Raw genomic sequence first — 16,899 nt, forward strand, 5'->3', positions numbered from 1 at the left:
TCAGTTTGGCAGGATTCCATGCAAACCCTTTCCTGATTCAGGGAGGGGTCTGCAAGGAAACCCCAAGAACACGAAAGACGACTTTGCCCTCTGTTTTAGCAGTGCCTTGCAAGGTGCTTTGAAGTCCTGACTTTGGGACTTCAAAGCACCTTGCACCTGACGCCATTGTGGCATCCTGTGATTGACAAGTGGGCAACCGTCTGCTCCACACTTGATGCCACTTGTGGCCACAGGCTGGAGGATCTCTACTGCACGGCAGATCACAATCGATATCGGGTGAGCTCCATTGGCTTAGTGGCCTGTTCAGTAGTTCGGGCCTAGTTTTATCCAAAAGAGGCATTTTAAGGAAAAAGTCACATGCTGTTAAACTGAGGGCTAGTTAGCTGGTAGTAAACCACAGTGTCTTATTTTGCAGCGTTGACCTAGTATTGCTTTGCAGAAAATGCATCCTGAGGCTTAAAAGCTTCTTCTTCCAAGTAGTTTAAATTCTTGCAGTTCTTTAGGCTTTAAACTCTGGTCCACACCTGGAGTTAACTTGTAGGTCAGAGGGGAATCAATGTAACCATTTCGATACAGGCAGACGCGACGACAGAATTCAAAAGTGCTGAACATGACTCCAAAATAAGGAACAATCTGTTTAGAAAGCAAGCAAACGAAAACACATAAATAGTCATGTACTTTCATTATCCAGGCTTCAAGCCTACTATGGTGGGAAAGCCTGAGCATGTTTATTAATCGAGAGGCAGTGTGGTGCAGTGGTTAGAATGGTGGACCTTTAGAACTGAGAGACCTGGGTTCAAATCCCCACTCACTGGGTGACCGCAGGCCAGTCATCTTAGATCAGCCTAACCTACCTCATGGGGTTGTTGGGAATATAAAACAGGGAAGGAGAGAACCCCGAAAACCACTCTGAGGTTATATAAAGATGGATCTACAAAGAATGGCAGCTTTAAAAAACTGCATGCAATCCTCAACTTCCATCAACACCTCATGGTTAAATTCTGGAAGGAGGAAAAAAGAATACATTCCTAAATAAATCAGACCTCCAGTGGTATTGAACAACAGGTGCTTTACTACGTACCCTGAGTAAGTTAGCAGTGAGTCCATTCCAAAGGGCGAGCACCCCTTTTGTCTTCACCGTTTGCTTAAAACAGTCCACCATGCCTGCAAAATGGACATCAACCCCTCCGTGGTGTGGGAGGCAAGGACTCTGAGCCTGCTCGGGAGAGAACACATCACCATTTTAAAGGAGGAAAATAAGTCCCTGTTGTTCTGAAACCCTTTCAGCAGAAGCCTAGCCATGACTGCTTAGAAGTAAGTCCTAGTAAGGTTAGTGGGGAAGTGGGGTTATGGTTGCAGCCTAAGGTCACTTCCGGGTGCCCTACTTCTTGAGCATTCATCCGAATTTGATTGCACAAAGTTTGCAGGGAGGTTATGCGATGCATTGAACATTTGTTCTGATTTGTTTGAGCAGAGCAAAGCAAGTCTTATCCCACATTTTATCATCACTTCCTTTGTTGCAAAAAGGGAAGTGGGTTTGCTGTGCAAGAGCACCAGTATGGCTGCAGTTGCACAAGCTGCATTTGCTGGTATGTGACTGAAAAGGTAAAGGTAAAGGTACCCCTGTCCGTACGGGACAGTCTTGACAGACTCTGGGGTTGTGCGCCCATCTCACTCAAGAGGCCAGGGGCCAGCGCTGTCCGGAGACACTTCCGGGTCACGTGGCCAGCGTGACATCGCTGCTCTGGCGAGCCAGAGCCACACACGGAAACGCCGTTTACCTTCCCGCTGGTAAGCGGTCCCTATTTATCTACTTGCACCCGGAGGTGCTTTCGAACTGCTAGGTTGGCAGGCGCTGGGACCGAGCAGCGGGAGCGCATCCCGCCGCAGGGATTCGAACTGCCGACCTTTCGATCGGCAAGTCCTAGGCGCTGAGGCTTTAACCCACAGCGCCACCTGAGTCCAGGTGACTGAATCCCACCTCAAAACAGCGATGGTTTTCAAGTGCCCTTAAGTCTGCACTCTGATGCATGTCTACTCAGAAGCAAGTTGTGCTGTTTTCCATGGGGCTTACTCTTACTTAAGTGCACTTAAGAATGCAGCCTAGCAGCAAATATATATATACAGAATATCTGCACAGAAGTCCCATTGAATTAAATGGGCCTTACACTTCCGCATTAAGTGCACAGAGGAGATTGCAGTCTTAGTATTGCTGCTGCCTTACTTTATTGTAATAAACATAATATCCAGTCTTTTGAATTTCAAACTTGCACCAAGACAAAGACAAGGAGAGGAGATATGCTCCATTCTGCACTGCTGTACTACCTGATCCTATTTGCCTAAACCATGGGTGGCAAACTCGCAGCTCTCCAAATGTTAAAAAGGTAAAGTGACCCCTGACCGTTAAGTCCAGTTGCGGACGACTCTGGGGTTGCAGTGCTCATCTTGCTTTACTGGCCGAGGGAGCTAGCGTTTGTCTGCAGACAGCTTCCGGGTCATGTGGCCAGCATGACTAAGCCGCTTCTGGCGAACCAGAGCAGCGCACGGAAACACCGTTTACCTTCCCACCACAGTGATACCTATTTATCTACTTGCACTTTGACATGCTTTCAAACTGCTAGGTTGGCAGGAGCACGGACCGAGCAACAGGAGCTCACCCCATCGCGGGGATTCGAACCGCTGACTTTCCGATCGGCAAGCCCTAGGCTCTGTGGTTTAGACCACAGTGCCACCCGCGTCCCTTCTCCAAATGTTACTGGACTCCAATTATCACAGATCATAGGAAGCTGCTGTATCAAACCACTGGTCCAAGTATTTCAGTCTTGTCTACACCAGAGGTGGGAAACTGGTGTCCTCCAGATGTTGTTGGACTACAACTCCCGGTGTCTCTGGCCATTAGACCTGCTGGCTAGGGCTGATGGGAGCTTGAGTCCATCAGCATCTGGGGGACTTTTGGTTCTCTGTCTCTGCACCAACTGGCATTCCCAGCTCTACCCGGAGATGCCAGATATTTAACATAGGTCCCTTTATGTGCAAAGCATATGCTCTGTCACTGAGATATAGCCCTTCATGGGCTGTGTTGGCTGCAGATGATGGGAGCTGGAGTCCAATGTTTGGAGGACCACAGGTTCCCACCCTTGGTCTAAATTACAGACACATGAAAAATACAACGCCAAGCAATGTCATACTATTCACTTATAAACTCATCTGCTAAGTGTGCTTTTAACTTAAAGTATACTTTTGTCATTCTTCATTCCTGCTAGTATTCTACGTTGAACAGCTACATTATCATGGAGTAATTCAAGACATGTTTGCTTTCAAGTCTCACTGATTTCAATGGGGAAAACGCCTTAGGAAGCATGTTTAGAATTGCAGGCCTACAACGCAATTCGATACATGTCTGGTCAGGGATCCTCCAGATGACCTATTTATTCAGCATTCATCCCAATTTGCTTGCACAAAATTTATCCAGTGGTCAGGCTAGGTCCAGTCTTCATTGAGCATTGCTCCAATTTATTTATGGGATGGGTTCTAGAGCAATAAGCACTTGTCCTGTTTTGTTTGGAGGGTCTTTACATGTCTTCTGTTCTTTCACACACTCTTAAATGCATTTCCCCATAACTTTCCTAACAGCAAATAGTCTTTCTCTCTCTGTGTGTATATGTGTTTAAGTAGAATTGGACAGCAACTCCTATCAACCCCAGCCAGCATGGCCAAGAGCAAGGGATGATGGGAGTTCTAGTCCAGCAACATTTGGAGGGTCATATGTTAGCCACTTCTGCTTCAGTTCTTTAATCAATTGCTTGCTTATACCACACTGGCAATACTCTTGGGACATATGTCTGTGCCCTGGCTCTGGTTTGGAAATCACTGCTCCAGCCACAGTGAAGGGAAACGACAACAAGTTCTGTGCTTCCAGCAAGGGAATTCTGCATCTCACTCTCTCTCTCTGGCCTAGTTCCCAGATAAATGTTATGCTAAGCGATGTCTGCAAGGCACTATGTGAGATATCCGCCAAGACCTACAAGTTAAGCCATAAGGGCAGAACTCATTTCCTTTTCTCATTCTTCAGCATTAGAGAGAATTTGCAAGAAACTTTGAAAGTACAAAGAGACACTAGCGCTGCAGGTTCAGCTCGGAAACTGTCTTTCACGCATAGAGGAAACAAGTTCGTTTTCTTACAATGAATTAGGACTGGTTTAAACTCAAGAAGAATGAGTCAACAGGACAAATCACACCACTTTGGGCTGCAGGATAAAAACTTCTTGCAAACAGAATACCAGAACTGCAGATGAAATTCACAGATGTGTAACATTTCTGCTTGCAGGGCCTTCAAACAACAAAATGACAGCATTCAAAAGTAGTATCTTCAACTTGCAACCTAAGTAGTACAAGCAATTCAAACCCCTGCCTCATTACCATTTCCTTCTGTTGCATCTGCAGACCCAGCCTCAGTCCTGCAGATTTCTGTGCAGGAATGCTTGCAACCTACCTAGGTTACATTTAAATTCACATGTTAACGCTAGCACACCAGAGATTCAATTACCCAGACATATCTGGAGGGTTCACAAGGGGAAAGCACTCTCTGTGCCCCATGTTCTGTGTTAAATCAGACCTTAGACAGCTTCTTAACAGTGATAAGCCTAAAGTGATCCTCTCTGTCGGATGGATTCCTTGTGATGATACATGAGATGCTTCCACTCTCATATTTTAAGTTCTTGGCTGCTTCACTTTGTTTACTGAAAGATGAACCCTCCAGGACATGTTTCCGCTACAGAGAAGCACTCTTCAACTGGACAGAAGAGTTTTGATTGGACTTACTATCTGCTTTTTAATTGATTAAGAGATTGCAATTTAATTTTTTTAAAAATCCCCTTCACCATGTCCCCTTGCTTCCAAAGCAAGGTTAAAATACCCCCCACTAATATCCTGTAAGTAAATAAAACAATAATGCAACTAATACATGCATTACACACACACACACACACACACACACACACACAAGCCCAAACCCAAACCCAAACCCAAGAGATATAGAAATGAATTAAGAAATAATGACACAGGTTTTTATGGATCTTTCCAAGGTACAAAAAGTTGCCCTGCAAGAATTCTTTGAAATTATATTTTCATTGAGAAAGCCTAGGAGTGCAATATGTGCCAGCCTTGCTAATAAGGGATTAGGAAAAGAAGTGGCGCAGAAGTACTCGGGGCGTTTATTTCTCTTAATCTGAAATCTAAAATAAGAACACAGAATCCTTTCAAGGGCTAGGTTAACACGGACGATTGGGGATATCTAAATACTTCCAGGCTGAATGAAGCCCAACCTCAAATCTTGCAGCCCTCAGTCGAAGCTTCAATGAAGCACTTGAGATTCGGTTTGTCTGGGGATGTGCTTATTCCTTTTGCCCAAAGGAAGGGCCTGGGAAACTGACACAGTTATATCCCTAGAGGAAAACAGTTTTGGAATCAGGCACGGTTTCTGCATTGGTCTAGGTTGGGACAATAGGACTCTCTGCTGGTGGTGGATTAATTCAGGCTTCCAATGGGGGTTTGCTTACAATACATAGACTAAAAGTTGAAACTACTTCCTTTGCTGGTTGATACTAGGGTGTCCAGAAAGAATGGGACTTTTAATAGTACTGCAAAGGAGGGGGATTTTGTGCACCTGGTAAAATGATGTTTCCTACATAAAGGTGTAAGAGCACCTGTCTTCTTTTGCACCAGGCTACCCAAGGTGAGAACAAGGTCTGGGGTTGTTGCCAGATATCAGACTCTGATCTAATGTTTCAGGATTCTGTTCTGAGGTTCCAATCCTTCTTCTGAGGATATCTGTTTTTAGCTGTCGCAGCCAACTGGTAGACTTGTACACCTCCCAAGAAATCATTCCTATAAACACTTACCAGGGAGAACACAGTGGGGCTTGCTTCTGAGTAGACATCTATAGGACTGTGCTATGAAAGTCACTGGAGCTAATGGCCAGTGCCAGATCTCGGGGTGGTGAACTTCATTATAGGAGGACCAGATGCCAAAGTGGGCATATTTCCATATTCAGGGCAAATAAACCAGGCCTATGAACTCAATGGTCGTAGAATTTGCAAGGGAGGAGAAAACTGGGGTGGAAGGGAGAATGGTATGAAGTGTTGTGGAGGAAGACAAGGCTGGCTGACTTCAACAGTGAAGCAAAGCAGTCCACATTGCAGCATTTTGTTACAGGACCCACTTGTCAGGGCTAACAGTTGCTGATCTCCATGAACCTGTTGAGCCCCCTCTGAAATCTCTGTAAGGCAAGTGGCTTTCACTGCGGCTGACTCCATAAAAGTATGCATTGTGTGAGGAACAGCTTTCTTTTGTCTGTCATTAATCTACCGCCAAGCCAGTCCCACTGGGTAAATAAGATCTGTCTCGAGGCAACCAGTCCAGAAAGCTTCTGTAAAAGAGAAGTGTGTGTGTGTGTTTTGATATATCCTCTCAGGTTCTAGGTGCATCAAAAATGGATGATACAATGCCTAGGTGGGAACCTTTTCCAGCTAAGGGCCACATTCCCTTCTATATAACCCCCCAAGGGCCACATGCCAATAGTGGGCGGGGCCACAGGCAAATGTAGGTGGAGCAAAAAGTGTGACTTTTAACTTTGTACGCTAGGCTACTTTCTACACACACGCAGATTCCAGTTCCCTTCAGCTACAGCCAAGCATGATCAATAGTTCGAGATTAGGGTAGTTGTTATCCCAAAACTATATCTGAAGGGAACAAATTCTGCACCCCTGATTTAAAGGATTCACTCTACATGTTTGGGTGCCAGGGATTGCCTACTTCTGTTATTGTATATATTATTGTTGTTGTTGTTGTTGTTGTTGTTGTTATAATTATATTGATCTATTTTGTGAACTACTCTGGGACAGATACTATGAAGAGTAGTATAAAAATATTCTAAATAATTGAATAGATTACCCTTGCTTTTTATTTAAATTGCGACAATTATAAACGGTCAAGGTGGCATTATAGAGGGACGGAGGAAGATCTTGGAGACCGGGGTCCAAAAATCTGCTGGCCGTAAAGTTCACCTTGGACCAGTTGATATTTTTCTTTCAGTCTAGCCTACCTCACAAGTTTGTTATGCTGATGAAATGGGGGGTAGGAATGGGGAGGAGTCTTGCATGCTGCCCTTCACTCATTTGAGAAAGGATGGAGGGGTGGATATAATAAAGAAATGAATAGTACTTAGCTGCTTCAGTCAATCATATATTTGCTTAACAGTACTCCAGCTGCTTCAGACACTCATATGTTTCATAGAATCACAGAATTGTAGAGTTGGAAGGTACCTCAAGGGTCATTGAGTCCAACCTATTTCAATGCACGAATCCTGCCCGCAGCTACCCCTGGGTGGGCTTGAACCACCAACCTTCTGGTTAACAGCAAGATGCAAAGACCCATTGCACATTTGCTCCAATTGTATATCTGCTTAATAAAGCGAGTCTTTGCATGAAGCCCCTCTGAATCTCCCTTCACTCAAAATGTAATTAAAACATGAAACCTTTAATTAACCATAGCTTTTATCCAAACCAAGAATCTATGGTTAGCAGCTTCAGCACATAAGAAACCAACTTCAAGCTACAATTTAAGATCTAGGCTTGATCCAAAGCCAGCAATTATATGGAACAGGGGAAGCTGCCTTGTACCGAGTCACAGCACTGGTCCACCTAGCTCAGTACTGTCAACACTGACCGGCAGCAGCTCTCCATGGTTTCAGGCTGAAATCTCTCCCAGTACTACCTGAAGATACCTGGACCTTGTGCATAGAAAGCAGATCCCTTACTATTGAGCCATGGCCTTGGGAAACAAGGACACTTGGGAAACAGGACACCTCTGGACAAACTGGGCAACTATGGTTAATTGAAGGCTTCTTGGTTTGTTTGGTCACAGTGCAACAGAAGGATCTAAAGGTCTGTAAACAGATCTTGCGAATGTTGCTCTTATGTAGAAAATTCTAAGCCTTTCACATTTGCTAAAAATGGAAAGAGTTATGAAAAGTCATTGTTGACTTATGCTTTAGTACTCTCTTGTGTCCCTCCCCTTTCTTTCTAAAATTCAGCAGCATTTTAGCAAAAGGAAACCTACCCAGCACCTGAACTTTTTACTCCAAGCCACGAGGACCCATGCCCAAACATGCATACTATACCTTTCAGTTCGCTAATAGGTCAACCAGGAGCAAAGGGAAAGAGGGAGACAAAGGGATACAGTTAGGGTGAACAACAAAGAAGATGCTGCAAATTTACATTTTTGTAAGGATGCGTTTAAAATGAAAAAAAGCAACTTAACACATATCTCAGTTCTATGCATATTTAGTGAGAATTAAGTCCCAGTTAATTCAACGGGGTCTTACTCCAAGTTAAGTGTGTGCAATATCCTAACAAAACAAAACAAACAAAAAAAAGGTTTCTGCCTGGTAAATCCAGGCCGAAAGAACAGAGAGGAAATGTTGGAGGCTGCAGGAATCAGCCTGAGATGGGAGTGTATTGTGGAGTAACAGCACCATCTAGTGGCTCAAAATGACCTAACACTTCTCCTCTGCCAGCTGTATAGCTAAGGGCAGAACTACATGTTACTGTACAAGGCAAATGTAGTAGACAAAGAAGGGCCATAACTTGGGAGTGGAGCATCTGCTTTGCATGCAGAAAGTTTCAGACTAAATACCTGGCATCCCCAGGTAGGGATACAAGAGGCACTGCCAGTCCGTGAGGACAATATTGAGCTAGATGCACCAATGGCAGTATTAAGAACCTCCTTGCATTCCTATAACAAGCTTCCAAATCTATAAATTAGTGTGCATTTAGAGAGAATCTGCAGGGGGAAACTGGTGGATGCAACAGGGTGTGCTTGATCCTCCCCTCCATTGCAGTGTCTCCCACAAGCCCTGCTTCCCAGGCTCTTTTTCATTGGATGCATGAAACAACACAGGTACAATTACTCAGGGTCAAACAAACAGCAGCCTTCCAGATGTTGCTGGACTCCAGCTCCCATCAGCCCCACGCAGAATGGCCAATGGTAGGGGTGATGGGCGCCACAGTCCAACAACAGCCGGTGGGCTACAGGTTCTCCAAGCTTGCTCTAAAGCAACAATTCCTTTGTGACAAAGGATGCCACATGGCAAATGTAAGGACTGGTACCATTCTAGTGCAATGGTGGCAGTCTGCTTTGCTCATTACTAGAACCCCAAGGCTCAACAGCTGGGCTACAGGTGCAAAATGGTGGTGCAACTCTCTGCTGTTGTCCATGAGCCGTAAAGGTAAAGGGACCCCTGACCAGGTCCAGTTGTGGCCGACTCTGGGGCTGCGGCGCTCATCTCGCTTTATTGGCCGAGGGAGCCGGCGTACAGCTTCCGGGTCATGTGGCCAGAAGGACTAAGCCGCTTCTGGCAAACCAGAGCAGCGCACGGAAACGCCGTTTACCTTCCCGCCGGAGCGATACCTATTTATCTACTAGCACTTTGACGTGCTTTCGGACTGCTAGGTTGGCAGGAGCAGGGACTGAGCAACGGGAGCTCACCCCGTCACGGGGATTCGAACCGCCGACCTTCTGATCGGTAAGTCGTAGGCTCTGTGGTTTAACCCACAGCGCCACCCACATCCCCTCCATGAGCCATACACTTGGATAAACTGCATATACAAATACAAAACTACTTCTGACTTATTACAGACTAGGGATTCTATCACAAAGCTCTAAAATTAGTCTAAGGGCTGGCCAGTTAATACTCATGTTATTTATAGGCAAGGAACACTAAAGATAAGTGATTGACTCAAGGCAAGACACGACAGTGGCATGTGAGGGGTGTTTGCACTTGCAAATTTAAGGCACAGCAAGTTATGAACTATACGGTCTGATTCAAACATTTTTTCTTAAGGCAAGCCTATCCAAACACATACATGTTGATGTGCTTTAAACTCTTTTAAAGTTTACAGCTGGTTTTAATTGCATTTTAGCTACTTGATTTTAACTGCTTTTACTGATATTTTTTCTTGTAAATCACTCAGAGCTTTTGTGCTAATCAAGTGGTAAAGAAATTGTTAAATAAATAGAGCCCCATTTTACAACTAGGAAATCCTGAGACTCCGAGATAAAACCTGCCAGTTGGATCAGTCAAGTCAGAAAACCTGGATGATCCCCTGCAAACAACTCAAAGGTCTATCAATACATCTACCTTCTAGTTCCAGAATCTAGCACATAGTGCTAAACATATGCACAAAGTCCCAGGTATGATTTTCCCTCCCGTCCTTTAAGCAGACAACACTGCAGCCCAGAAGAGGTGTGATCGCCTCATCTATGGGTCCTCTTGCTCCCAATACGCCACAACCTTTCCGCTGCCTATGCCACTAGAGCGGAGGTTGCCAATGTAGTGCCCGTTGACCTTCCTTGATGCCAACAGTATCCTCTCCCTCCCTCCAATGAAATTAGGTGTGAAAGAAGCGTTCTCCTGTAGTCTTCAGAACAGGTTGCAACATGTGCTTGGTTGTGGGGGGTGTGGTGCTCACAAGAGCTTTTGCAAATGTGCCTACAGGCCCCCACCAAAAGTCGGCAACCCCTGAGCAAGAGGCTGGTGTGTTGCATACCCCAGTTCTAGAGGAATATGGTAGCCCTAAATTCCATACCTGCATTTTCCTCTTGACTGTTTCGAAAGGGAAAGAAAGTGACTGTGCAACACCAGCAGCCAGGCAACCATTCACAAAGTTCTGCACAGGAGTGAAGCGAATGCTGGGCTGACCCCAGATTTTATCCAGATGTGTGTAAACGAGGAAAGAGCCGATGGAAAACGGGATAGCACCTGTCATGAAAAGCAAGCAAGCAAAAGAGACTTGTGGGAGTTGTTAGGTGCTTACTGATACAACTTGCTATGCCGGTTCAGATCAAGAAACCACCTAGCTCAACATCCCATCTGCTAACGCTGGCCAATCCGATGCTGCTGAGAAGTTTGCAACGCAGGGTGTGATGGGAATATCTTTCTCCTGCAATAATTTCTGCTTCCAGAAAATGGAAACAGAAGAAGTGTGTTTGCACCCAGGGGCTGCATTTGGGGCTTCCCACAGTCATTTGGTTGGCCACAGTGAGAACAGAATGCTAGACTACATAAGACTTTGGTTTGATCCAGCAGGATTCTTTTGATGCTCTTTTGTAGCAGAAGTTGCTGATTAACATGTGCTTACTGTCCTGGAAATGTCACTAACTCCAAAGTCTGATTGCATTTCTGTTAAGGGTAAAACAGAAGAGCATTGTACTACAAAACTTGGCACAATGTAAGGTGCAAATATTATTTTGGGATATATTTGGTTTTCTAAAACATTTGGACTATAAAAGCCGAAGTAGGTGAGGCGCCAAGGTCATCACTGGCAATTGAATGGGTCTTTAAAAAACCATATACAGTAGTACCTCCGGGTATGTAATCCTCTGGTTACATAAACTTCAGGATGTGAAAGCGGCAAACCCAAAAGTATTTGATTGGGTTTTGCCACACACGCATGCGCAGAAGCGGTCCTCAGGTTGTGGAAACCTCAGGATCCGTCCGGACTTCCGGAACGGATCCCATCCGCAACCAGAGGTACCACTGTATAGCATCTGCTGTTGGGTCCAATCAGAATCTTTATTGCAGATTGTGTGCATTGCCTCTTTTTTCCTTGCTACATTTGGTCATGGGAAAATTTATGCCTCTCAATCATGATCCCCCATCTGCAAAATCAGAAGAATTGGATCTCCTCACATCGCTTTGGGGAGGATGAATGACTGAGAACGCAGTTAACAGCACATTGCCGATACACCAGTTTTGCAGGCAATAGACTGAAATCTGACACAAGCGATTAAAAAAAGGGGGGGCTTGTCTTATTGCATTTCAAAATTTAATGCTGTCTTTTATTGTTTTATTGCTTGAACTGACAGCTGTATTTTAACATCTTTTAGTTAGAAGCTGCCCAGAAAACAGATGGCACAGAAAATACTGTAAGTTAAATAACTAAAAAGCACTGACTTTCAGTCACCATTCCAACCCCAATGTTATAGGAAAAAGAATGCAGTCTCACGATACCTAATACTGACAGTGAAACACCACGATAAAGTGCAGCGACGCCTTCTTGATGATAAATCATGTACAAAGCATGCAGAATTCCTTTGTAGGAGGGTTCCAACCGGTTCTGTACAATGAGACGGGTTTTGACGACTTCGGTTGGGTATGTTGCAACAGCAGCCACCATGCCAGCCAAACTTCCAGCCATGATCGAACCCCACTGGGAGATGTGGCCCAAATCATCCACAAAGAGCAAGACAAACCTAGTATGATATATGGGGGTTGGGATATCACAAGTCAGATACACAACATAGATAAAGTCAGTGATTCATTTGTAACACTAAATCATGGTTTGTTTAAGCCACTGTTTAACAAACCATGAGTTAACCAAAGAAACCATGGCTTTCCCCCTCATTTGTTTCATTTTTTCAGTGGCTCTTGCCTTGTATCTTTGTAGTTTGGCCACCCCACCCCAGACAATAATCAAAAAGGCCTTCTGCGAACTTTCCATTCAATGCAAGTTTCAGTTCTGATGAATTCCTGATTAGCTTAAGTACGAAATAAGGAGAACTTCTCTTCCAACACAAAAATGGCTGGCCTACTATGCATGTGTGAAGTCTGGCTATAGAAGGCAACCTCCCCCCCCCCCCAGCTGCCTAAGATTATCTAAAACAGGTTTAATTTATTTCTGTCTTTCTTTTAAAAGAAATCAGACTTGATTTACAGCTTCAGCACCACACCCCTGGAAGCTACATCTAGCTCCCACCACTGGGGGAAATATAGAAAACCTTCATCTTATTCAAAACCAAAGGGAAAATATAAGTTCTGTTTTTGGGCACAGAATGCAGCTTATAATGAAAGTCTGTATGTTGCACAGGGCAAGAACCAGTTTTGGAACCCACTTTCTGCATGGAAAATAGTACATTTTGTGGACAGTTAATCATATTTTATCTTTTAGGTTTCAGAGTGAGACAGTTAAAAAACAAACAGCTCCAGAAAGCTACACTGTTCCACACACCTTCCTAGAGACAGGGAGGAAATTCGACATCAGCTGGACCGTTCAGAGCACCCTTTAACTACCAGTATTCCTCTGTCTCTTCAGTCCACCCCTCTGATTGGTTAATACTATAATTTTTTTTTTTTTTTTGAAGTCATTCTTACTAGGACCTCCGTGCGTCTTTACGCGGAAGTCTCACTGTGTTCAACAGAGCTTAGTTAGGTGAAAATAAGACTGAAGTTTACTGGAGTCCCCTCCCCTCCCATGAGCCTGTAGAAATGGAAAAATGCTGGGCAGCCACAACGAACTTCATGAATTATTAACCCTTGGAGAGCCGTGTCCCCGCGCCACGCCATTGCTTTGGTATCAACTGGTTGGGTCCGAAAGCCGAGGGGGGTTCTCGCCCTGGCTTACCTGCGGTAAGAGGCCAGTTGTAGGGCGCTGTAGGGAAAGAGGCGCAAACAGGCGGTGAGGTTGCCCTTCCAGAGGGCCCCAATGCCTTCGGCCTTGCACAAGCTGCGCCCCGTCTCCCAGAGCCCTCGCCGCGAGTGGGGAGTGCCAACTTGGGCCAGGACGGTGAAAACTTCCAGAGGCGCCGTCAGGCTGTGGCTCAGCGCCCCGGCCAGCCCGGCGCAGCTGAGCCGCTGCAGAGCGGTGAGCCGACTGTCCCGCTTCCAGGTCGCCATGCCGCCCGGGCGGCGGCTGCACCATGCCCGCTGCGGGCCGGGCAACTAGCGAGGAGGACGCATAGCGACGCATACCCGGCAGTCCAGCCCCTGTGTGCGCTACGCAAGCCCGTCGCGGGGCGGTGCCAACTTGGTCTGGAGACGGGAAGGGGAGGGATAGCTGACCCTCTGAGGCGGGAGAGGGGTCGAGGCAGGTGACTGATGCCCGATTGTCCGTGCCCAGGAGCCCGGAGCGCGCGTGGCTCGGGGAGTTTAGTTCTAGCGCCAGGGCTGTCTTAAGCATATCCGGCGCTGTGGTGCAAAGATCCCTCCTGTGCCCCCCCCTTCCCAGAGTTGTCAACGGGGGGGGGCGCCCCAAAGTTGCTGACCTTTTTTAAGGGAGCTGACACCACGCTTACACATTATCTCTGCTTGGGAAAAGAAAACAGGAAACAACTTTTTTTTAGTTGCTCATTTATTAACTATGCACCTATATACACACTTATATAGTCTCAGATGCGTGTGGGCCAGCCAAAATCTGACAAGTCACTTCACTCCTGGTCTTAAATTGTCCAAGCAAAATGGCATAGCTTAACCTGGCACCAAAATGAGAGAAAAAATGCTGAACTTAGATGTTGGGTTGAAATAAACGACAGACGAGTAGCAAGTGTCATATGGGAGCCATCTCTCGAGCATGTCTCAGGGAGTCTCTTTTATTGAATATTACAGCATTGCCACATATGTGCTTGTTGCTGATTGGTTAACACAAGTAGAAAGCAAAGGTTGCATATGGGCATTAATCACCAATAGATTAAAGGCTGGGAAAGGGAGCACAAAACTAGACAGGCATGAAAACCTCCTAATTGAATTATAACTAGTGATTGATATAGCAAGACTTAAACAATTACGTTCCGATAGACGTGGTCAACTATGCATTAAGAACAGGTCAGAGTATAATGTTTTCCTGAACTCAGTGTGAACTGAACATTCTAAGGTGATGAGGGAATGTCTTAGTATTAGAACGGTTTGTGCAGCATCATGTGCAGAAGCAAAGCTTAGAAGCAAGACTTCCCATCATGCCACAGTCATGTGCAGAAGCAAGGCTTCCCTTCACTTAGATATACCTCAGTCAGTAAAGCACGAGACTCTTAATCTCAGGGTCGTGGTTTCAAGCCCCATGTTGGGCAAAAGTTTCCTGCATTGCAGGGGGTTGGACTAGATGACCCTGGTGGTCCCCTTCCAACTCTGTGAATGGTTATGTTATTCTGTTGTAACTGAAGGGCTGTTCATGTCAGCATCGCCCTTGAGCCAGTGCCACCAACTGGACTCATCCACTTCAGCCCCGACTGGGCTAGGCGAGCTGGGTAGCACTTCCGGAGACCACCTTCTGCACAGGAACAGGATTCACTGCAACAAGAAGACAGTCGTCGCACAGCAGACTACAGCAGAGTATAGCAGAGCATAAACGACTTGAAGAGCAGCTCTGTAGAATATCTTCTTTATTCTATCTACAGCTACACAACTATATACAGAGCTAAATGAGGTCTAAACTGAAAATGCTGAACTGCACTGAGTGCCTGCAGCTGCTCTTAGCAGCAACCTTATCTATACACACGATCTCTAACACTCAGTCTCCCCCCCCCCCCCCACTGACTGACTGACTCTTTGATATTAGGCTGGAGTGGAATAAGTAGAGAGCAGAACACAGCCCCCTCCTCTCTGTAAAATCACCAGACTCTTCAGGAGATTCTTGGATATGGGAGGGGTGAAATCTCCTCAGTTCACAGGGAAGATGGAGCAAATGTGTTTTGTGAGAGATGCTGTGTGCTGTGATTCCTGTACTGGAGAGGGTTGGTCTAGAGCAAGCATCACCAACCTGTGGCCCTCCAGATGTTTTGGCCTACAACTCCCATGATCCCTAGCTAACAGGACCAGTGGTCAGGGATGATGGGAATTGTAGTCCAAAACACCTGGAAGGCCGAAGGTTGGGGATGCCTGGTCTAGAGGACCCTCGGGGTCCCTTCCAACCATCCAGTTCTGTGATACTTTGATTAAAATACTCCAAGAAATAAACAGGCTTCCCTGTGGCAGTCACTGGAAAGGGCACCAGGGGCGGCCAACCATCAGAAAGTTTGGTATGTGCCCAAGCCCCATTCACCAGGCAGGACCCAGTGAGCCGAAGGAACACTCCACAGTGGCAATGGGGCTGCCCAGGAGAGCTTGAGTACGTGACTGCACACCTGAGGGATCATGGCAGGAACTGATGGGGTTTGAAGTCCTTGGCCAAAGGTATTAAAGGGCACTGGAATGAAGCAAATCGAAGGAACTAGTGATTTTATATGAATTTCCAAAGTTTTGAGGCTTTTTCCTAAAGTCGACAGGTTTTGGAAATACTCTGACATTCACTCTGACATCATCCAGGTTATGATAGAGGAGTTAATGAGGAGGTTTTGGTAGACTCAGTCCATTGTTCTCCCAGCCGGAGATCAATCAGGTGCACCTGGGATGAGGGATGACCGTGGTGCTGCAGAGCGGAACAGGGGTCCTACTGCCTTCAAAGGGCGCTGGAGGTGTGCAGGCACCAAGCCTCTGCTCCACCTCTCTTACCTCCCTGCTCTCCCAGACTCTCTGCCTGGTGCCCTCCACTGCTTGGTGCTCTGGCTCACTGCGCCACTACTCCCAATGGTAAAGACGTCCCTGTCCAGTGCCCACAGCCGTGAGGGAGCTAAAGGGATTGCGTGGGTGTCACTGATGGCAGAGGGGTGTGGCAGCAAATAGGGGAGATCCTGATTCACTAAGGATGTCACTACACAAACACACATATACACACACAACCTGGTTGGCATTCGTCTGTCTCGGGAGACAACGGAAGAGTGTGCCTTTGTGGAAGGAGTTAAACCATTGGTTTACAGCGCCTGCTGTGGCTGTAGAGACTGACATGGGAGAGACAGGAGCGCCACTTGGCCCCACGACGGTGGGTGCCCAGGGCCGTGGGTGCCATGCAGCATGCATGGCCCTGGCACAAAAATTTGTGGGTGCCTGGTCCCTTCATGGGGGATTTTTGTGGGTGATCGGACACCCAGGGCCCCATGGAGTTGGCACCTATGGGGAGAGATGTTTTGATGCAACTGGGGCTGATGAAGGCATCAGGTTGTGCTGATATAGGTGTAGCATACATATATGTGTGT

The 16,899-nt window shown here is 46.2% G+C and overlaps 1 protein-coding gene across 1 annotated transcript; it reads right to left on the reverse strand.

Annotated features, from left to right (window-relative positions):
• Nucleotides 1–286: 286 nt before the first annotated feature.
• On the reverse strand, nucleotides 287–13,774 carry SLC25A43 (solute carrier family 25 member 43). The gene is made up of 5 exons (XM_083723058.1): nucleotides 13,461–13,774; nucleotides 12,071–12,312; nucleotides 10,647–10,819; nucleotides 1,082–1,216; nucleotides 287–633 (listed from the first exon to the last, which is right to left on the reverse strand). Exons 1-5 carry the CDS (start codon nucleotides 13,730–13,732, stop codon nucleotides 457–459), a joined length of 999 nt encoding a protein of 332 aa, XP_083579184.1. The 5' UTR covers nucleotides 13,733–13,774; the 3' UTR covers nucleotides 287–456.
• Between the last annotated feature and the right edge of the window lie 3,125 nt (nucleotides 13,775–16,899).

Source organism: Podarcis gaigeae (genome assembly GCF_964106915.1).
Source record: "Podarcis gaigeae genome assembly, chromosome: Z".
Taxonomy (NCBI): Eukaryota; Metazoa; Chordata; class Lepidosauria; order Squamata; family Lacertidae; genus Podarcis; species Podarcis gaigeae.

Coding starts and splice junctions, on each gene's coding strand:
- SLC25A43 (XM_083723058.1), bottom strand. CDS start 13,732: ATGGCGACCTGGAAGCGGGACAGTCGGCTCACCGCTCTGCAGCGGCTC. Junction 12,313..13,460: donor CAACTGGCCTCTTACCGCAG/GTAAGCCAGGGC, acceptor ATATCATACTAG/GTTTGTCTTGCTCTTTGTGG. Junction 1,217..10,646: donor CAGTCAAGAGGAAAATGCAG/GTATGGAATTTA, acceptor TCTCCCGAGCAG/GCTCAGAGTCCTTGCCTCCC.